Source organism: Balaenoptera acutorostrata, chromosome 5 (assembly GCF_949987535.1).
Source record: "Balaenoptera acutorostrata chromosome 5, mBalAcu1.1, whole genome shotgun sequence".
Classification (NCBI taxonomy): domain Eukaryota; kingdom Metazoa; phylum Chordata; class Mammalia; order Artiodactyla; family Balaenopteridae; genus Balaenoptera; species Balaenoptera acutorostrata.
The window spans coordinates 28,276,838-28,299,517 of NC_080068.1; the positions used below are offsets into that span (position 1 = coordinate 28,276,838).

Below are 22,680 nucleotides of genomic sequence, written 5' to 3' on the forward strand. Positions count from 1 at the left end.
ACTCACAGTAAACACACACACACACACACACACACACACACACACACACAAAACAAAACAAAACAGCCCTGCCAGTTTCACTTAAGAATGTCTTTGGTGGGGGACTTCCCTGGCGATCCAGTGGTTAAGACTCTGTGCTTCCAATGAAGGGGGTGTGGGTTCGATCCCTGGTCAGGGAACTAGGATCTCACAAGCCGTGCAGCGTGGTCAAAAAGAAAAAAAGTTATATATATATAAAAAAAAGAATATCTTTGATGAAGCAGCAGTAGAAATTATTAATTTTATTAAAGATTGACCCTTGAGTAAACTTCTTAAAAATATTAAATGTAGTGACTGTATCTAGGAAAAGTACGTATGTGATTGAGCTGGGAGCAGAACCAGCAACGTTTTTAATGGAATATCACTTTTACTTGAAAGAATAACTGACAAACTTTGGTCATTCAAATTTGGGTATTTGGCAGACAATTTCTTGGAAATGAATGAAGTAAGGTTGATACTTTAAGGAAAAGCTGACAGCATTTGTAGACAATGATAAAATTCAAGCTTTCAAGCAAGAATTAAAATTTTGGAAAACCCGTACCCTACACTGTGACCTTGACAGTTTTCCAATACAGACTTTTCAAATAAGACCAGTGTTGACATTAATAAATTTTTTATACTGTATAATGAAATGTTTCAACATTTGGTATATCTACAGAACTTAGCGAAACAACACTTTCCAAATAACTCATGTGTGATGGTACATCCATGATGATCCATTCAAACTGCAATAAAGACCAGTAGGTTTTAATGAAACTGAATACAAAAAATTCATGGAAGTGGTTTCAGATTCCACATTACAATGAACTAAACTAAGGGATAGCTTTAAGAAGCTCCCTCTTTTTGAGTCTTGGCAAAGTACCAAAGAATAGCCGTAATTATCTGAAAAGGCTATTACATATCTGTGTGAAGTCAGATTTTCTTCATATATTCCATCCAAAACAACATGCTGCAATTGACTGAATGCAGCAGTAGATATGATAATCTTGTATTGTCAGACATTAAAGAGATTTGTAAAATTATGAAATAATACCACTCTTCTCACTAAATATTTTTGGAAAAAGGTATTTTTCATAAAAATATCCTATTTATAATGAACAGATAACGGGTTATAACCATTATTTTTAACAATAAAAATATTTAATTGCTCAATTTTAATCTCTGTTAGGCTATATAGAGATGGATACAATGCATATACACAAAAGCTCTTCGACGTCCTCAATAACTTTTGGGAGGCCCCAAGACCCAAATACTTGAGAACCAGTGTCTTCTTAGAGAAATTTTCACTCAGGCCAAAGAGATATGTACTTGCACATTCACAGCAGCACTGTTCTAACAGCAAAAAGTAGAAACAAACCACACACGCTGTGGTATGTTTCTACAGTACAATACTAGGAAGCAGTGAAAATGAATGCACCACAGCTAAATGCATCAACATGAATACGTCGCACAAAGGTAACAGCTGGATGAAAATCCAAGGTGCCGAATGCATGCTATTTGCCACCTTTTAAATACTTTTACATTTTTATAAATTTCAAAGATAAGTGAAACTAAATATGGTAAAGCTATAGAGAAAAAGCAAGGGGAATGATCAACAGAAAATTTAGGAAAATGGGAACAGGTAGCAGGAGAAGAGTATAGGAGAAATTTGCTAGCGTTGAAATCTGTTAGATTGGGCAGTAGGTTTATTAATGTTCATTTAACCATAATGCTTCATTATATATGTATGAATGTTAGAGATATTATTTTTTTGTAAATGGCACATACTTTGCAACCTCCAAAGGGAGACACTGCACTAGAGCTTTCTTTGCCAAAGGAAACCAAAGAGGTATGGAAGGGGTGGTTGGAGGAGGGGCAGGGACTAAGCCCTGGCTGAGGGTCTGCAGCACGGGCCCCAGAGAAACCCATCACTGGGGCAGGTCTCTTCTCGGACACTTTCAGCGGTCACAGCCACTGCCATCCATCTACTTTAGTTTTTCAACAGCCCTCCCTACTTAAAAGGCCATTTCTTCCTTCAGGCCCTCATCCGCCAACTCCATCTACAGCACAATGAAAAAACTACCAAATTTCACAGTTGATTTTGTGCTGTATCCAAAACACTAAACTTAACCAGCATAATCTCTTATCACCTGGGCCAGCTCCTACTACATTTTTCCTACTTCCTATCCTTACATCACCAATATGCCTGCTCTGGTTCAACGAAGTTCCTTAGTGTCTCCTGCCTACTTTTGGTTTATTTCAACCTCTTTTGGATAATGCTATTTCTTCTGCTTGGAACGTTCTTCTCTCGTCTCAAGATCTAAATCCATCACATCCTTGAGGATGCTTTAGGTACCAATCCTCTCCAAGAATCTTCTATCCATCACTCTCCCTCTGAGTTTCCTCAAACATTTACACACCTAATTCATACATTATTGTCTTGCAGCTGTCGGCATATTGATTTGTACTTATCCTCTGTGATTGTTTTGTGTCAACATTTGAAAGAACTGTCAGCACAGACTGCGTTCTATACAACTTTTATGAGCCAGGTAAATGCTCAAAACTTTTTCTTAATGAATGAGCACCAAGCAGGGGCTCCAACTCTCAGCTGATCAAATCCTCACTGCTCTAATGTGTGTTGACATCCATGTATCCTTATTCCCAAAAGCCTTTCAATTCACTATACTGAAAGATGTTTTCTCCCCACTGTAGGAGCAGATTTCCTGTTTTATAAGAGAAACCAAGCAAAGAAGCATTTGCTCGATAGAATTCTCAACATTTCTGCACCCCATCTCACCCCCTCTTTACTTGAAGTCCTTAAAAAAATCACCCTTGACAGGTGGTGGAACCAGCTTCTTTGTAAACACAAGATCTTCTGTTTCATTTGGGGGCAGTTTTATTTATTCAACAGGCCCTTATCTTAAGAAACCAAAGTTATCTTCCCTATAACTTTTACCCTGTGGGTCCTAGTGTCTGTTTTCTGCTCAGCATTTCAGAAATCTATGAAAATACTTTTCAAGCTGAATTTTAGTTATTTGTTTCCATCTCCTTCTCTGCCTGCTTGGCTCTGAGATCCTTGTGAGCCGGGACCATGTTCTATTCAGCTCCACAGATCCTTAATCCCTGGCACAGAAGCACTCAGTTACTGCTGCCTGAATGAATGAATGAATGAATGGATGAGTCAAGTATCAGTTAGCAGACACAAGGTGAGAATTTAGGATGAATGACAATTCAGAGTAAGTTTACTCCCTTTTTCACTTGACAGAACTTCATATATTTGAATGTAGCTACCATGCACAATTTTTATCCACCCTCACATTTTTCTTCGAATTAAGTACTCCCAATTGCCTCAGTAGTTAATTCCTCACATGATGATTTCAAGAGCCTACAACGTTCTAGTTGCCTCCCTTCTGGTGAGTAGTTTATCAATGTCCCCCTTTAAATCAGGGCGCTCAATCTGGAATTCACTATTATGCATGTGATCTAATCAGTTCACAAGGCCAATGTTATCACCCTTGTCCTGAATTCAGTACTTACATTAATTTAGCCAACTCTGCTGAAATGCATCCATTTTTCAAATGATGGCTGAATTTTAAATATTGCTTGCTGATTAATAGCAGTTATCTCTGGGGGTGTAAGTTGGGAAATGAGACTTTCACATCTTACTATAAATATTCCTACATTGCTTTAATTATTTATACTAAACATGCACTCCTTTTGTCATTAAAAGCCAATATAGATTTTGAAGAATAAATTAATAAACAGTTAATATCTGTGATTTCCATGGTTCCAGTCTCATGGAGTACACAAATCATATTTAAAATACGTGTGCTCTCTACTATGTATAAAATAGATGACTAATAAGAACCTACTGTATAGCACAGGGAACTCTACTCAATGCTCTGTGGTGACCTAAATGGGAAGGAAACCCAATAAAAGAAGGGATATATGTATACATATAGCTGATGCACTTTGCTGTACAGCAGAAACTAACACAACATTGTAAAGCAACTATACTCCAATAAAAATTAATAAAAAAAGAAAGGAAAAAAAATAAAATAAAATACATGTATTCTTTTCTTCTCTTTTGTATATATTTCTCATCTATCAACATGTATTTGAGTAGCCACTGGTACACAGCACTTCTAACTGTGATCTAGTCATCCAGCCAACCCAAACCCTACTTCTAGATTATGAAATTCCTCTCTTTCTATAAATGTCAGAAAGCAGCTCACTATAATTTGATTTCCCTCTTTCTTAAGGTCAGATTAAAACCCAGTAAGTTATTATTGGAGGTTTGCTTTCCCCTAGAAGGGAGAAATCATATAGCACATTTCCGGAATATTTCCTGAAGCATAGGGTGTCCCACACTTTGTTTCCTTCCAAATACAGCTGTGTTTCATGATCCAGAGAGGATTGTTGGGTTAACAAGTAGGGCCAAACAAGCACAGAATAGAAAACAACTCACTATTCTAGGCCATTATATGAAGGCAGTGTTCTCCATATGGAGCACATAATTCAGACCCTAGAAAGTACATCACTGCACGTGACTCTATTCTATGACGCATGACCCTCTGCTTAGTCTAAGGTCAAAATAAATCTTTGAGGAAAGAAATACAATTGGTGGCACAAGTTTTTGTGAATCAGAGGGCAACGTATGTGTTCCATCAGCACCTAGGGGGCCTCCTGCAGTGGAGGGTCTGAGAGGAGGTGCAGGTGGTGAAGGCATATCCTTCAACCTTGAGACCCCGTGAAGGTTTCACAGACCTCAGAGCAGCTCTGAGCCCAGAGACCCGCCCTTCACAGGGCTCCAGCCTTTTATAGTACTCGCTCCGGTGACCTCTCAAGCTAGTTTCTTCCTCCCTGTGGCCCAGTTTCCATGTCTGTCCAATTGGTAAGAGGAAGGGCTCTTCCCTGCCTGCCTCACAGGCAGATGGTATCAACGAAAATGTTTTGTGGACAGTAAGCATTCTATAAAGAGAAGGTGTGGTTAATGTACTGTTATCCATTTTACAAGACGGCACTCCGCAAGTACAGAGAGGTCAAGTGACTCACCCAAGGTCACAACGCTAGTGAGAAACCCTGGTGCTTGTGGTGGGAGAAGGTGACAGAGAAGACTGGAATCTGTGTCTCCTGCTTAGTACAGGTCCTTCCCTGAACCTCTGGTTTCTGATCTGGAGGAGTTGGAGTCAATTACTCAGATCCATGAGCTATTTTTAAAGGTTTTAAGAGTTTAACAGGGCTTCCCTGGTGGCACAGTGGTTTAGAATCTGCCTGCCAATGCGGCGGACACGGGTTCGAGCCCTGCTTCTGGGAAGATCCCACATGCCGCGGAGCAACTGGGCCCGTGAGCCACAACTACTGAGCCTGCGCATCTGGAGCCTATGCTCCGCAACAAGAGAGGCCGCGATAGTGAGAGGCCTGCGCACTGCGATGAAGAGTGGCCCCCGCTCGCCGCAACTGGAGAAAGCCCTCGCACAGAAATGAAGACCCAACACAGCCAAAAATAAATAAATAAATAAATAAATTTATTTAAAAAAAAAAAAAAAAGAGTTTAACAGATTCTCATCAATAAGCTGCCCAGACTCAAAATCATGCCTTTATTTTTGGCTGACATGGCATCAGCCCAGAGTGGGAGTTCTGGTTAGTTCAAGGGTCCTCAACTCTTGCTATCCATTTGTATCACCTGGGGAGCTTTTAAAGGATGTCCATGCCCAGACTCCACTCTGGGCCAATTAAATTTAAATCTCGGGGGGTGTTTGCATTTTTAAAATCTCCCAGGTGATTATAATGGGCTACCAGGGTAGAGAACCACTGGGTTGGCTGATGATGATCTGAAACTGATAGGCAACAACAGTTGTCATTGACTGATTACACAGCACAGTTAAAGCAATCGTACTGAGATCCTTAGTTGAAAGAAATTCACACACACAAAAAAGAAAGAAATTCACACCTCGAGTGTCTTAATGTGGCCAGCATTTATTGTGCACATACTATGTGCCAGACACGAATCAAAATATCTACATGGATGAGCTCACTTGTCCCCATAGGACCTACAACGTTTTCCCAGTTTACAGATGAGAAAACAGGCAAAGTGCAGAAACTTGCCAAGGTCACAGCCAAAATGTGGGACAGCCAGGATGGAGCTCACGCATCTAGTACAAGGATCTTAATCCCGACCCTAGACAGGTTCCTGATACTTCCATAGGATATGGTTTATCATACCCTAGCTTCAGTGATGAATTAAAAGATTACAGAATATCGGGGAATATAGAACAGTTCCTAATCCAAACTCCGGCCTGTGGGGGCCGGGAGATAAGACACTTCAGGGGGGTGGGCAGATGTACGTGCAGACGGGGACACGGCAGCCCAGGGGCAGGAACTGTGGCAGACTGGCGAGCACATGCCAGGGAAGGGAGACAGCCGCCACCGACTGCAGCAGATTGCTGCCATGTGGGGAGGTGGCCTGGTGCTGCTTGCTCGTCCAAGTTTTCAGAAGAAGCTGGAAATCTGGATTTGTATGTGAAACCAACCATTTCCAAATGCTGTCGTGAGTTTTTAAACATACTGTATGGGGCAAAACATATCAGTAGGCCACTAACTTGTGACTTCTAATATCATCCATAACACACACACAACACACACATACAGCACACACATACCCCAATCCTTCTTTTAAAATTCTTGAAAAATAGATACATGTATATGTATAACGGAATCACTTTGCTGTACACCTGAACCTAACACAACATTGTTAATCAACTATGCTCCAATATAAAATTAAAATTTTAAAAAAACCCTAAATCATCTAATGTTCTCTTGGTTTGGTCCTCTGCAATTAGAAACAGCAGACCCTGTCTTTCCTTCTTTCTGCACAAAATTTGAACTATTACCTATGTAACACATGGAAAACCCAATAGAAATTTCCCCTGGGTAATTTTAATCAGTGGATTGACTGGTAAATTAATGAATAAATAAACTTTTATTAAACACTTATTTTCTCATTTGAATCTCAGTGTAAGTCTGGGACTGTGGATTTACTATCATCACTTTACAGTAAAACCCAGTCAAAATTCATATGATTATTACACAATTTAGATATAATTCAGGTCAAATCATACACACAGAGGAACTTGTTCCTCTAGTAAAAGCCTAAAGTAATATTGTTGGCCTATGAAACAAGTACTTGTCAAGCCCTATTATACAGCCTTATAAAAGAATTTTACCATATCCTATTATTTACTCTATGAGATACATGGAAAAGTTTTAAAACTAATAATAAACACAGACATCACCAAAAAGTTCTGAGTCAGATATGCCTATAGTGTAATCACACACTAAGCAAATGGAAACATTTCATATACTTCATAATAGCTAATCTTTCTTGAGCTCTTTCTACAAAGCAGCCACTAATTAGGTATGGCTTTGTGTGTGTACATAATATTGACATTTATATAGGTATTCAATTAATCCATACAATATCCCTATGATATAGGGACTGTTATCACTATTGAAAGATGAGGAAACCAGAGAACAGGGAAGTTAAGTAATTTGCCCAAGGTCACACAGCTAGTTAGTGTCAGAGCTCAGATCTAAACAGCTTGGCACCAGAGCCTGTACACTGGACCACTACTCTATGACCTTAAAAAGCATGTATGGTCTCCATTTTTTACTTAAGATGTACAGTATACAGTAGACATAGTGAAAAGAGGGCAAAAATCACATGATATTTTCTCTCTTGTTACAAAACAACAACAAAAACTTTTAAAAATACACCACCAAAGGAAACCATAAGCAAGACAAAAAGACGACCCTCAGAAAGGGAGAAAATATTTGCAAATAAAGCAACTGACAAAGGATTAATCTCCAAAATTTACAAGCAGCTCATGCAGCTCAATATCAAAAAAACAAACAACCCAATCCAAAAATGGGCCGAAGATCTAAATAGACATTTCTCCAAAGAAGATATACAGATTGCCAACAAACACATGAAAGAATGCTCAACATCACTAATCATTAGAGAAATGCAAATCAAAACTACAATGAGGTATCACCTCACACCAGTCAGAATGGCCATCATCAAAAATCTACAAACGATAGATGTTGGAGAGGGTGTGGAGAAAAGGGAACCCTCATACACTCTTGGTGGGAATGTAAATTGATACAGCCACTATGGAGAACAGTATGGAGGTTCCTTAAAAAACTAAAAATAGAACTACCATACAACCCAGCAATCCCACTACTGGGCATATACCCTGAGAAAACCATAATTCAAAAAGATACATGTACCCCAATGTTCATTGCAGCACTATTTACAATAGCCAGGACATGGAAACAACTTAAATGTCCCACGATAGATGAATGGATAAAGAAGATGTGGTACATATATACAATGGAATATTACTCAGCCATAAAAAGGAACGAAATTGGGTCATTTGTACAGATGTGGGTGGACCTAGAGTCTGTCATACAGAGTGAAGTAAGGCAGAAAGAGAAAAACAAATATCATATATTAACGCATATATGTGGAATCTAGAAAAATGGTACAGATGAACCTATTTGTAGGGCAGGAACAGAGACACAGACGTAGAGAACGGACATGTGGACACAGAGGGGGGAAGGGGAGGGTGGGACGAATTGGGAGATTAGGAATGACATATATACACTACCATGCGTAAAATAGATAGCTAGTTGGAACATGCTATAAAGCACAGGAAGCTCAGCCCAGTGTTCTGTGACAACCTAGATGGATGGGATGGGGGGTGGGTAGGAGGGAGGTCCAAAAGGGAGGGGATATAGGTATACATATAACTGATTCACTTTACTGTACAGCAGAAACTAACACAAAATTGTAAAGCAATTATACTCCGATAATAATAAAAATAAGTAAGTAAATAAATAAATAAAATATACCACCAGACAACCCAAGCCACTGGCACTACGTAACTTTAGCAAAATCTATCACCCTCCTCAAGTACAGTAGCTTGTTTCAAGAGCACAGATAAGCAGGCTGCTGATGATCAATCATGGAAAAGACCATCTTCCCTGGGCTTCTCCATTCCCCTTTGAAAGCCAACCTCTTCAGAGCACTCAAAACAATTCATCCAGAGATGCACATTTCTCTCAGCCCTCATCTTTTTCCCTTCACAACTCACTTCTAATGGGGCTCTAACCACTTTTCTGACCCATGGAGAAATTACAGGAAAGAGGGAGAGAGAGAGAGAGAGGGATTATTTTGGGGTTGGCTTTTTCAGGCCCAAGCCTCGGAGAAGGTCCACGCATTCCTTCCTTGCTGGGAGACAGAATTTGGCTGAATTTGGAATTTCTTAAAAACAGAAGCAAGAGTACCTAAGCCTTAGTCATTTAAGAACTCGAGAGAGCTTCAGTGGTAGAGGTTTTTTAACAAGAAGGGAATGGGAGGCTGGAAACAATATCCTTTTTAGGCACACAGAATCTGCTGCATTTACTATAACTCTGGGTCAGTCTGTGAAAAACAGAGTGGCTAAAGGCCTCATGCTGATTTCAGACCGTGGGCGTGTATCACTGTACATTTTATAAAATTAGCTACAGTGCAGCTTCTGTGTATGTGTGTGTGTGTGTCTGTGTGTGTGTGTGTGTGTGTGTGTGTGTGTACACAGGCAGTGAGGCTGACTTTTATAAAATAAACAGCAATATGCACCCATGCAGCTAAAGATTAGTATCAAGCCAAAGTCTGATTTTAATTTATGAAACTACCTTGTAACTACAGTGATTCTATCCCAAGGTGGGTCCTTGGGGAATGATAAAGCCATCTGAGAGGTCCCTGCTTCAGCATCTAGACATATATACTATTCTCTAATATCATAAAAATGTAATGTACAGACGGAGGATAGAAATACAAAACTTGCTCCTAAACAGAAGGGGGAAAGCAGCTAGAAACTTCAGCCCACTAAATCTCTTAGCTATTTCTGAGGTTTGTGCTTTGCACATTAGTTTCTTATAAAATATGACAAAAGACATTTCAGCTACCATAAACCATAAAGTATTTTGTACACATGGCCCTAGATGGTATGCGTTACTGAGCTACACCTAGAAAGTAGGAAATAGAAAAGAAACGGGACACAGCGTCTTCACTGACAATCTGCATCTCTAAAATGTGATTCTAGAGTGCCTTTACTGAGGCCAAAGCAGTAACGAAATCTGATGGAAAAAAAAAACAAAAAACAAAAAAACCCCACATGTCTTACCATCACTAGGCCTGGTCTGGATTTCTTTCGGATAAGAGGAAACTCAAAATCTACGCCATCACCACAAAGCTCGTGGTCCTGTAAAAACCTTCTGCTAGAAAGCCTTTCACGCCCCCAAAAGTCCTATTTTGTAGGTCACACTCTCATTATCTTGTTCTGCGATCAGTCTGATTAAATTATAGAAAATTACTAACACATCACTCAGGATAGAGAGATGAGCTCCAGCCTGTTGTGTTTGTTTTTCGGTCCTCCTGTCCTAATACTCCACCAGATATTTAAAAAGGAAGAGTGGAGGAGAGACAAGGCAACTTCAAACGAGGAAAGCGAAAGGATATATTAACCTCCTCCCAGGACTAAGCTGCCCTCAGCTTTCACAGAGGGCATGACTGACCAGTCACGGAAACCAAGAGAACTTTTTCCACTCTGACAATCTGGGCTCCACCATCATTTCCTTCGCACCTTATCATCTTTTGAGTCCAAAGACACCACTTTGCACGAAGTGACCAGGGTTAGTGCTACCGGATGAGTTTTTCTCTTTGGGGAAACGAAATCATTCAGACACAATCTGAACTCCTGAGATTACTAAATAAACTGCTTTACCTACACATTTCGAATCTGGTCTTTCCTACAAGGACATCTTGACATTAATTAATTAATCCTTGTATTTTAAACCAACTTGTGACCCCAGGAGAAGCCTGCCTGGTTATTCCATCAGTACAACAAGATCCCTTGGCTGTTTCCACAGCCTTTGTCCATCTAATTTGATAAGCCTCGCGAGATCAAGACTTTCCACACCTCCCTAGGAACTCTCCTAACAGGCCATTCAAAGACTCTAAAAACTCAAATGCACAGCAAGCTCTAACACTGGCTAAAAGCTGTCCAATTTATACTTCCCCAAGGTGATTTATTAACACTTGGTGCAGGAGACTTGTCAATTCACACCAGCTGTGTCATCCCCCGAGCGAGATGGCAACACGTAGACAAATTAAAAATCAATTTTTTTTTATTAGAAACTATTTTGCAGCATTAGAAGGAATGCAATTTTGAGCTATCTTCCTTATTTTAACAGTAAAGCTCAGTGGACCCTACTTACTGTATTAGGAATACATGGATTTCTTTAAGGAGAACAGATAGGCATTTTCGCCCAGCATCAAGCAAGCCTGCTTTGTGGTACCCCAGAATCATCCGAAGTGAAATAGTTTTCTATTTCAGATTTTAAAAATTTCCCCATGGTCCCTGTCCTAGTCAGGAGGTACTGTCTGTTCACTGAAAAAATTTAATAAGAATAAGTAAGGGAAAGAGTTCAATCTTCTACCTTCTATCTTTCAACAGACATATAAAGACCCGTAAAAATATAAAAAATAAGGGATCCTGTTGCGTTTCAGTCATTTTGTTTCCCAATTTTACTAGAAAGCAAGAAAGAATTTTTAAAGTTTTGTTCATGATGAACACAATAACCTGTTCTGGTCTTGACCCACAACTGAGTAAACAGTGAAAATACTGGAATAACAAAACAACTGTTTTATGAACTTTTCCTTTGTGGTCCCCCTCGGGAATAGGCATCGGGCAGCTTTCCAATGATAAACAGAAGAGAATCTAAACTCATACCCGTTTAGGGGTAAGTTGAAGCTAATGAGGAAATCTTAAAAGTGCTGATGGAACCGATGGTCAAAGGTTTTACAGATGCAACAAACACATCCCTTTCCCTCTCCAGTTTGTGATCCCAAATGGAATGATGTTCACAAAGGGCTGAGCCCCAGGCCTGGCAAACAGTCACGGTATCAGTTTCCCTCTCTTCCTCTTTCTCAGGCTGACAAACAGTTTTAAACTCTGCAGTTCGGGATTCTGCTAAAGATAAGCACATGGTATAGCTCCAAGGACCTCTAGGACATTTTTTTGGAACATGGTATTGGACCCTGTTAATGGAAAGAACTTTTGTAAAAGAGCCATCAACTGCAGCAGAGTCGTATTTAAATCCCAAAATGATAATTACTGCTCTAGGCCAAGAAATAAAGGCTTTATTTTGAATAATAATTTTGAAATCCACTTCTCAAAAATAGTTTAGGTTTAACACCCTTGGTTGGGGGTCACCTCTGAAAGCTAGTGCAGCTCGCCTTTTTGATTTGCAGCCAATAGGATCACCATTCAATTCTATAGGACAGTCCATTTGTTTTTCTGCATATGTATGAGGCCCACATAACAAAAACAAACACACACACACACACACACACACACACACACACACACACACTTACTTCAGAGGCCCAGGAGGAAAGGACTGTGTAGAATTTTAAATCAGAAATCTAACGCTTAGGTTAGTAGTGTCAGGTTAAAGGCTCGCCCATCCCCAAAGCTAATTCGGTACTGAACAGTCCCATGGGTGTCTAGTTGAACAGAAGGAGCTAGGAAACCTTAGCAGAACGAAGCCCAGCCTGGGGAATTGCTGGGACTCCGTGCCAGGGGCTGAGGCTCACCCCAGACTTGGTATCAGATAATACCAAGTGCTAGTCTGGATTTCCAGGACTAATCTACTGGAGGGTGGAACTTCCAGGTTCCCTGGTGTCTGTGCTATAGGGTGGGAGGACTGTGGGCTTTGGAGATTCCCCACTGTGGCTGGCTAGTATCATATTTAATAACACATAGAAAGAGTTTATTAGTAGCAATGGTTTATGGGGGGAAGGGTACACAGGCAAGGGGGGGGGACCTAAGAGGAAGTGGAAAGCATCCTAAATTTTCTAGAGATGCAGTTATCACAAGTTTCTTTTCTTGTATTCTAATTTGAACTTCTTAAATGTGTTTACAGGTTCTCTAAATTCTAAAAACGTTACATCAATAGTGGCTCTTAAGCACTTGTATTTACTCAGAAGGCTTTTCGGTTTCAAAAGCAATCCTCCCCATCTCATCCCCCCTCTGACCTTTCCCACCCTGAAAACCACTCATATCACTCCTTTCTTTTATGGAGAAATGTTAAGTCAGCCCCTATATAACTTCTTAAAAACTCAGGATGACAGTCTATTAGAGCAATCAACTCCCAACTCTCTATATTTTAACTTTGATACAAAACGGTTCTCCAGGGAAAGAAAAATCCGGCTGCCCCCCCCCACAAATAAACACACAAATAAACAAAGAACTTAGCATTAAAACTGGAATGTAAGGCTACAATTATATTCTACATTAAATACAAATTAACACTAATTTGACCAAAGTCCACCCCACTGCAAGTTCTTTCAAGACTCACTCAGCACTTAGCAAGCCTTGGGTTTCTGTGTCTGAATTGCAAAATACACCATTTGCCCATAAATTGCTCTTAGCTCAAATGCAAACTGCTCACAAAACATGTGTAAACCATGCTTAAAACAGGCAGCACACATCCACAAAAGTCCATTCAAACCAAAGGTAAGTGGAGAAAGCTTCGCAAATTAGGCTTCTCTTTAAAAACTGGAGGGACTTTTACGGTGCTTCCAAAAGGTAATTGCTTTTTACTTCAGTAAAAGTGGCTTTATGTGACTGAGAGAAGGAGTTGATTTTTTCTTTCTTTCTTTCTTTCTTTTTTTTTTAACTTGAGTGGATAACAGTATTCAATTAGAGAACAGGGTGGGAGAGCCCACTCTCAAAATACAACTTAATCACCAGGCCCCAGCGCACTGGAGAGGCCCACCAAAACACACGAGCTAAAATGGAGCCTGAATTTCCTCTCAGACGGAGAGGGTAGTCGCACGAGGTCAGGGTCAAGGTCACCAGCAGGGCAGGCTGCAGCTGCCCGACTGCACTACCCACAACGGGAGGGAAGGCGTTCCATCTCCGTCACAACCGAGCAGATAAATCCCTTCTCCCCTCCTACCCTCCCTCTCACCCCGCCAAGATTTTTTTTTTAAGAAGAAAGGAAAATGACCAAATAACCTCACCGCCCTGGTTTTCGCACACAAGCTCATCAGCGCCCAAAGTTGCCATCTAAGGGCAAGTTCGCAGAGAACACTGAAGCCCATTTTGTCCGAGCAGGGCAAGCCTCCCCCGACGCCCCCCCAGGATTCCTGCCTCCTCTCCCTGCCCCCAAACGCCCCCGAAAAGAGCTGGGAACTGCGGCCGGCCGGCCATGTGCACGCACACACTTCCACCAACTGCTGCGAGTTTTCTGTGAATCGCAGCGCGGAGCCTCCCAACTCGCCCTCCCCGACTCCGCCGCCTTCTCCTTCCTCGCACAAAATTTCCCTACACACCCAGCCGCCTGCGAATGATTTTATGTGCATATATATTACATATGTGATATTATCCTCAGAACCTCTAGCGGGCAGGCGAAGAAAGGACTGCACAGGGGCATTTTTTTTTTTTTTTTAAAGGAAGGGGAAAAAAAGCACAACCCAAGCCCTGTGCGTCGACTCCTGCGTACCGGGAAGGGGAAAGAAAGAGGAATGTTTGCGGAGCGGGCTGCCTGCGAGTGCCCTTGCTCGCCACTTCGGCCGCGGCCCGGGTGACACGGAGGCACGGGGGCGCCCGGCCCGAGCTACCCGCGCCCCCTGCCCGTCCCCCGGGCAGGCACCGCCGCGGAGATTTCGCGAGGGGGAGATCGATCGCGCTGCCTGTCTGCAGCGGAAACGCACACGCTCACACACAACCCCAGCCCGAGACACCATAACCTTAACCCTTCCCCCACCCTCCGTGAACTTCAGGTGACCGACCACGTCGGCCTGACACCCGGGCGGGCGGGCGCTCCGGCTCCGCTCCCGCCCCCAGCCCGGGTTTTGCAGGATCGGGCTCCAAGCAGCGCCAAACCGCCGGGAGAGAGGAGCAGTGCGGGGGGAGAGAAGAGAAATTGACCCTCCGTCTCCCCCGACCCCTCCCTCCGGCGCCTCCGGCGTCCCCTCCTCCCCGTCACCCCGCCCCACGCCTTCTCCCCTGCCCCCTCCTCCCCGCATTCAAGGAGCCGGGCGGCCCCGGGGGATATTTTTAGTTGCTTCTTTCTCCTTCACTTTTAGCTTTAGCAGCATCTCGGAACACTCAAAGCGGAGAAAGATTGGGGTGGGGTGGGGGGTGTGAGCTGGAGAGGGAGTGGGGGAAAAGTTAAGAGTCTCGCAAAGAAAAGCCGGAGGGAGGGCGGAGAGGGACCAGGGTCGCGGGTGGAGGAGGGGAAGGGGACCGGGCCGTGCCGGCGGTGTGTGTCTCCAGTTGGTGTGTGGCTGCAGCCGGGGAGGGCTGTGATGCACTTTAGTCCTGGACTCTGCTCAGGCTCGCCGGGGAGGGGGGTCTGAGAGCCCGAGTCTCGCCCGGCTCCGTCTGCTCCGACTGACCCCGCATTTTATTGCGGCCAGGAGCCCTGCTCCTCCCTCCCCTCGGCTCTGCAGGGACCTCGCGCGCCGCGAGCCGCCCTGCCTCCTGCCTCCGCCTCGGCGCAGCTCCCGCACCCCACATCCGCCCGCCGCTGCCGGGCCTCGCCCCCAGCCCGGCCGCCCCGCGCCCCCCGCGCCCCGGCGCGCCCCCTCGCCCCGGCGCCCCGGGAGCAGCCGCCCGGCGGCGCGTGTGTACCCGTGTGTTTGTGTGCGGTGCCCCCACACCCTCCCAGCCGCTCCCGCCTCGCCCGCCCCCGACTCCCCTCCTCCGCCGCCGCCTCCTCCACCTCCGCCTCCTGCTCCTGCCGCCGCCGCTGCCGCCGGCGGCTCCGGGCCCGACCAGCCCCGGCGCAACCTTTAGCCGGAGACGGACCTCTCCCTGGATCCCGTACTCGGCAGGCGGCCGCGCGCCCTCGCCCCGACACCCCCAAACGCCATGTCACGGCCCCCAGCCCTCCGCGCGCCCCGACCCCCGCACCCTCAGGCACCGGGATCCGCAAGGAATTTCTTGTTTAAAAAGATTCCAACCTCTCCCACCTCCCCTCCACCCCCGATTAAAAAAACCCCGGCATCCACACTACTCCCCTCCTCCCTTCTTTTGCCCCCTCCCCCCAGCAACCCGGAGTGAGGAGGGGGAGGGGGAGGGAAAAGGGAAAAAAGCCCGATCTCAAGGAAAAAAAAGGGGGGGGGGTGTGAGAGAAAGAAAGAAAAAGAGAGAGAGAATAGAAAGGGCACGGGGCTGATCATCACCAACATGGCTGCCTCAGCACAGACCTAAACGAGGAGTAACCCGGGCTGTGTCTTTGTCAGTTTCACCTCTGTAACCCTAAACTAATGCAGAAAACAACGGAGGAGGCTGCGGAGGGGAAAGAGGAGAGGGAGGGCGAGAAAATGGCACGAGAGGAGGTGGAGAAGGGATGACTTACGTGAGGGAAGGCGCTTGGGCTGCTCCTGCTTCCTCCTGGGCATTTTCCCCCTTTTCTCACATTCTCCTCCTTGGTTAATGTGAGATCAAATAAACCCCCGTGGGGGCAGAGAGGCAGACACTGGCAGGAGAGGGGAGGTAGTTGGGGGGCGCGCGGGCGGGCAGGGGGAAACCCCTTCTCTCCGGTGTGTGCAATGGGTTGAAGCTTGTTTCCTGGAGCCAGAAGAGGGGTTTTCTTCTTTTCTTTCCTTTCTTTTTTTTTTTTTTTTCCTTTTTTTTTTTTTTTAATTTTTTGGTCGTGCACCTGGCTTGTCCCCGAGCGTAATATTCTTCAATGGAAACGGATCTAATAGGTGTGAGTGTGTGTGTGTCCTATGCTCGCGTGTGTGATGGGAGGTATAAATAAATGAGTGCCGGTGCGTCGGTGTCTATGGCCGCGCTCTGTGTCTCCGAGCCCCTAACACTAATGTCGGGATCAAAGGGCAGCGGCGGCGGCAGCACAGCTCACAGCTCGCTCTCTTGCTCTCTCTCTCTCTCGCTCTCTTTCTCGCTCTCTCTCTCCTCTCGCGCTCTCTCTCTCTCTCTGTCACACACACACAGAGGCACAGACTGAAGGAAAGAGCGAGAGCTAGACACACACACACACACACACACACACACACACACTCTCTCACACACACACACACACACACACACACACACAGAGCAAAGAGGAAGGTGCCCTAAGGCTCCCAGGGCGGACTCAGGCTGGGATTTGCAACCGCTCTGTCTGGAAAGAATGGGGGGCGCGCGTGCGGGGGTGGGATGGACTTCTTCAAATTTATCCCGCTATTCGCCAGATCTAGGGGGAAAAAAAGTTTTTCCCACTCTTGAAACAACGATTATTTCATTATTCTTACTGATTTTTCGAGAGAAAATAGGTTTCTCTCTTAACTTTCTTTTGTTGATTAAACTACATAAATTCTTCAGGGTTTTGGCACTCAGAGAATTACTCTCTCACCCATTCACCTTAAGTCTGTGGAGGTGACAGTCTCCCACGCACTCTCCAAAAACATTACAATAAAAATAACAAAAAATAAAATAAAATAACATATGGTGAAATCAATAACTAGGTTGATGGAATAAGTGCCCCGTTTTGGAGTGTCCAGTGGAGTTAAAACTGGAAAAGGCTGCCTAAATGAAAATTACAGCTCCTTGACAAAGGAGGAAAAATAAGATTAGGTCACCCCTGATGGTCGATTTAACTGCTACATGATACTCCTACAGCAATCTTGACTTCTGAAATTTACTTTTTTCCCTGCTTTAATGCAGGTATGTGAAGCTTACCCTGAAGCAATTCCAGTTTGCATTGTGAGCTCAATATAGCAGTTTTCATTAACTGATACATACTTTCATTACTTTACAAATCACACATCTTTCTTCAAAGAGAGACATAAAGGGGAAAAATAGAAAAGGACGGGTCTCACTCCAGCACAAAAGGTACTTGGTGAAAGAGGACTGTTCTCTTTGCGACTTGCAGTCATTTGGATAAAAGTTCACTCAGAGGTTGTTAATGATTTAAACTCCAAAACCTGCTACTATAATTGAAGTAAAAAACAGTCTGAAGAAGAGTTGTTTTATAAAACTCTCTTTGTAAGAGAAAACTTTGAACTTAGCCGAATACATTATATGTCGTGAGTCAGATGTAGCTAAAAAATAAAAAAGGTGCATTATTTAACTACATCTTCCCTTTTTAGCTTTTTCAAACCTCTGACTCATCATCTTATTATGTTAAATATTTTCTTACAAATTTTAAAATAGACTTTTTCATCAAAGAAGGTGGAGGCACGGCAAAGATACAGAACATTAAAATGACACTCCATACGCTTACGCGGGTAGCTAATGCCTCTTTGAGGTTCTGACTGAATTCTCACAACTGGAGTGGTGTTCAAGACAGTCATGGGAGTTAAATCCCTACACACCCCCTTCAAAAATAACAGTAAGCTTTCACATTGCACACTTTCATTGGAGAAGCTTAAAGAGTGTTATATCTCCCAAAAGATGTTTTTCATTGATAGTGAAATCTCAGGATGAAACCCTCTCTGCCACCTCCCCCGAAAGATCTAGCTTCCCAGTGACAGGTAATGCTATCTGACGCAGGTTTTGAAACACCTGCTTGGATTCAATCTAAAACCAAACAGAGAGCAGTCAAGTTTGAAATGGAGCATCACGCTTAAACCAACTCTTCCTTGAATATTGGCTTAAGTAAACTGGTAGTTAAGTTTCCCCGAGTTCCAATTTGAAATAGAACTATCTTCCAACTCAGATCAAACTCAACTGGTGTCATGATTTCGACTACTGTCAGTAGCATTGGACGTGAAGTTAGTATATGAAGGATAAATCAGAGCCTACCGTTCTAAACAGAGTCACTGCCCTGAGTGTGTAGCATCTTTAAACCTAACACAAGGTCAACAGAACGGCCACAACACTTCACCATCGCTCCCTCAGAGCCTTTAGCTGGGATATGGGGGGCTATTACTCTGCACAGATACACCACTACCTTTTCCTGAATTGCTGACTCTTTCCAGTGCTTAGTACACTATAATTGAAAACACACTTTAAGCCTTTCTTCAAAGTAGAGTACGTTTCCTGCAACCTTTTAAAGGCACGCAGGCAAATGCTGTCAACGTTTAATTATATAGGTGTTCTATCAACAGCCAAAAGCATTTTTAATTGAATTTGTTCATACCTCTACCTCTTTCCAAAAATTATTTGAGGTAGTACACAACAATAGAAAATGGAAATAAGGACAGAACAACTTCTGTTTCAATCTCAGCTTAGTATCTCTCTCTGCTACAAAGCACTCTTCAAGGGCACTGGCATCTCACCCTCAATGCCTAGATGTTTAGGGAACACAAGCTAATTTTAATGTTAGACGAACCTAAAATATTAGGAAGGTAAATAGCTGGAGGTTGCTACAATGGATTTCAAAATCGAGTGGATAAATGATTTGGGGAATGCGTGCCTTTTGGATGCACGTACCCATGAACTTGGATTACTGTTGACCGTAGTCATTATTTTGGAATATTCTATTTGATTCACCCCCATGGCCCAAGCTTTTGAAAGCATATTTTATCTTAATAATTATAGTACTCTCTCCACCTCCATCTCCGTCACCTCTCAAATGTAAGATTAAGATAGATTTTCTTAAAATTATATATTCTAAGACAACGTGTCATAAACCCTTACTCTCACAGGAGTAATTCTATCCTTTCCCAAGTACTACTAAGGGTGGTAGGGGAGCACCGCCGCCCCCCCAGAATCGTGTGGGCTCTAGAGGGGTCCTTGAGGTCAAAACTCTTTTCAAAATATTATTTGCTCTTTTATCTGTGTTGACACTGCACTGATGATTAAAAGCAATGGGAATAAAATGGCGGCACCTTAGCAGCTCAGATCAAGGCAATGGCACCAAAAAAGTATTAGTAGTCATTCTCATCTTCGCTTAAAGAAACAAAGAAAGGTTCATTTAAAGATGTCCTTGATGGAGCAGTAAAAATTATTAATTTTATTAAATCTCGACCCTTGAGTGCAAGACTTTTAAATATTCTTTGTGGCAAAATGTTAGGTGCATAGAAAGTACTTCTGCTGCACACTGAAGTACATTGTTATCTCAAGGAAAATCGCTCGTGAGATGGTTTGATATAGCTGCTTTTTCCATGGAATATTATTTTTACTTGAAAGAAAGACTGACACGCAAACTATGATTATTCAGACTTGGGTATTTCTCCAAAAATGAATGAAGTGAGCCTGTAACTTCAAAGAAAACAATTCGTGGTATTTTTTGGCAATGATAATATTTGTAGTTAGAAGTGAAAATTAGAATTTTAGATAACTTGTATCCATCACTGTGACTTTAACAGCTTCCTGATACTTACATATGTTTCTGATGAGATTCATAGTGATATTAATGAATGTGACTTTTTGATATTGTGCCAACGTTTTGGAAGAACTGTGGAGCTCAATATTTTCCAAATGACCAATACATGATGTTACAAGATCATGCTGTAGTAAAGATCTACTTAAAGTACAAGATAAACCAGTGGATTTTAATGTAAGAGTGTAAAAAGTCATTGACGTGGTCTCAAGTTCCACACTGTCAGTAACTTTTAAGAAATTAGCACTTACCAAGTTTTGGTGGTATGTCAAAGAAATATATCTACAATTATCTGAAAAGGCTACTAAAATGTTCCTCCCTTCTTCCAGCTACATATCTGTGTGAGGCTTGATTTTCTTTATGTATGTCTTTAACCAAACCAACATATCACAACAGATTGAAAGCAGAAGCAGGTATGAGAATCCAGCTTGTCTTCTAGTAAGCCAGGCATTGTAGAGATTTGCAGAAATGTAACCCAATGCCACTCTTTTCACTAAATTTTTTGTTTTGAAAAATATAATTATTTTTCATAAAAATGTGTTAACTTGTATTCATTATTGTTATTTATATAGGAATTAATAAATAAATATTTTAGAAATTCCACAGTTGTAATGTGTAATGTAGTAAATATCAAGTCATAACCCACATAAACAAAAGTTCTTTGGGGACCTCAATAATTTTAAGAGTATAAGGAGTCCTGATTCCAAAAAGCTTGAGAACCACTGCCCTAGAAATCAATTGCGATACAATTAAAGAGAAAAAAGAACTTCTGTGGATGTTTTACTAGTCTCGAAATCCAATTGTAAATATTGGTACACTTCTCAAAAAATGAAGCCCACTTATCTCCAGGAACTGAGAGTTGGTTTTGTGTGTCCCAAGATTGGCTTCTTTGATGAGATTCCTTATGAGATGCAGAGAGGATGTATTACTCAGGGTTCTTCAGAGAAATAAATATTATTCATTCATTCATTTATTTACTTATTTACTATAAGGATTGGCTCATGAGAGTATGGAGGCCAAGAAGTCCCATGACCTGTCAACTGTCAGACAGAGAACCAGGAAAACCAAGAGTGTAGTTCAGTCCAAGTCAAAAGGCCTGAGAATTGGTGGGGGGTGGGGGCCAGTGGCGTAAGTCCTGGTCTGAGTCCAGAAGCCCGAGAACCAGGAGCTCCAGTGTCCAAGGTCAGGAGAAGAGGAGAGTTCAAGGAGAGACAGTGAATTTGCCCTTCTTCCACCTTTTTGTTCTATTCGGGCCCTCTGTGGATTGGACAATGCCCACCTTCACTGGTGAGAACAGTCTTCTCTACTCAGCCTATGGATTCAGATGCTCATCTCTTCTGGAAACACCCTTACAAACACACCCAGAAATAATACCAGCTATCTGGGTATCCCTTAACCCAGTCATACTGACACATAAAATGAGCTGTCACAGAGGGCAAGTAGTATATTCACCAAGTACTTTTGGTACAGGCTGTCCAGCCATGTGGAGAGGCTAGTTCCTCTGAACAGAGGGCCCAACCCTCTTCCGACCTCAGACCCCTTAGAACAATAAGACCAGCTCTCTCTCTTTCCCAGGGCCTGAGCTATTAGCCTCAAGAGTTAAAACAGGGACGCTCTTAACCCCCAAAGCCCTCCACATCTGACATTTTAAATAATGAGTGCCTGTCCCAAGGCAGGGATATGGGTCTGGCATCTCTCCTGGCCTGGACCTCACGTGTTGTAAATCAGTATCTGGTGACGATGACCAGCCATCATGTACGGAGGGGGGGAGGCTTTTGCTGTCATCTGTACATGTGTTCTTAGGAGGCCAGGGCCTGGCTGGGATCAGCAAGTTTTGCCACAACTTGGATTAACCATGCTTTCAAAAGTTGTGGATGGACAACCTTGTGACCTGACAGAGAACCGGGTAAAAGTAACGTTTCTGGGCATTTTGGAGGTCTTCCATCCAAACTCTTGTGCTTGGGATCTTTCCCTTAAATTTCTCCCCCATAGTTCTTCCTCTCGACACCATCTCGGAGCACAAGTGGTATTTAGATTTGGTAAGTTCCTGATCTCCAATCTCTATGATCTATGTTTCCCTACCTTCCTGTCAGCTGTAATGATTGGATCACTCAGTCCCTCCTTATTTATTCCAAACTTGAACCCCAACTGAGTCTTAAGCTCCTGTCTCCCAAGACTCATTTGCTGGGATTCTTAACATCTCTATCAATGTAGCTTCCCTGGGCCTTGTTTTCTTATCTACATGGATGAAAAACTCCCCTAAGCAGCTGCTCC

The 22,680-nt window shown here is 43.0% G+C and overlaps 1 protein-coding gene across 5 annotated transcripts in view; it reads right to left on the reverse strand.

Moving 5' to 3' along the window:
* The window catches only part of ZNF827 (zinc finger protein 827), a 178,445-nt gene extending 161,352 nt beyond the window's left edge, over positions 1-17,093 (reverse strand). For 4 of the 5 annotated variants that reach the window (XM_057547146.1, XM_057547148.1, XM_007189373.2 and 1 more), the window contains exon 1: positions 16,495-17,092. In XM_057547146.1, coding sequence (XP_057403129.1) covers positions 16,495-16,537 — 43 coding nt within the window. In that variant the 5' untranslated portion in view covers positions 16,538-17,092. Of the gene's footprint in view, positions 1-16,494 lie in introns of all 5 variants that reach the window. The other variant, XM_028168320.2, reaches the window with a different exon arrangement.
* Between the last annotated feature and the right edge of the window lie 5,587 nt (positions 17,094-22,680).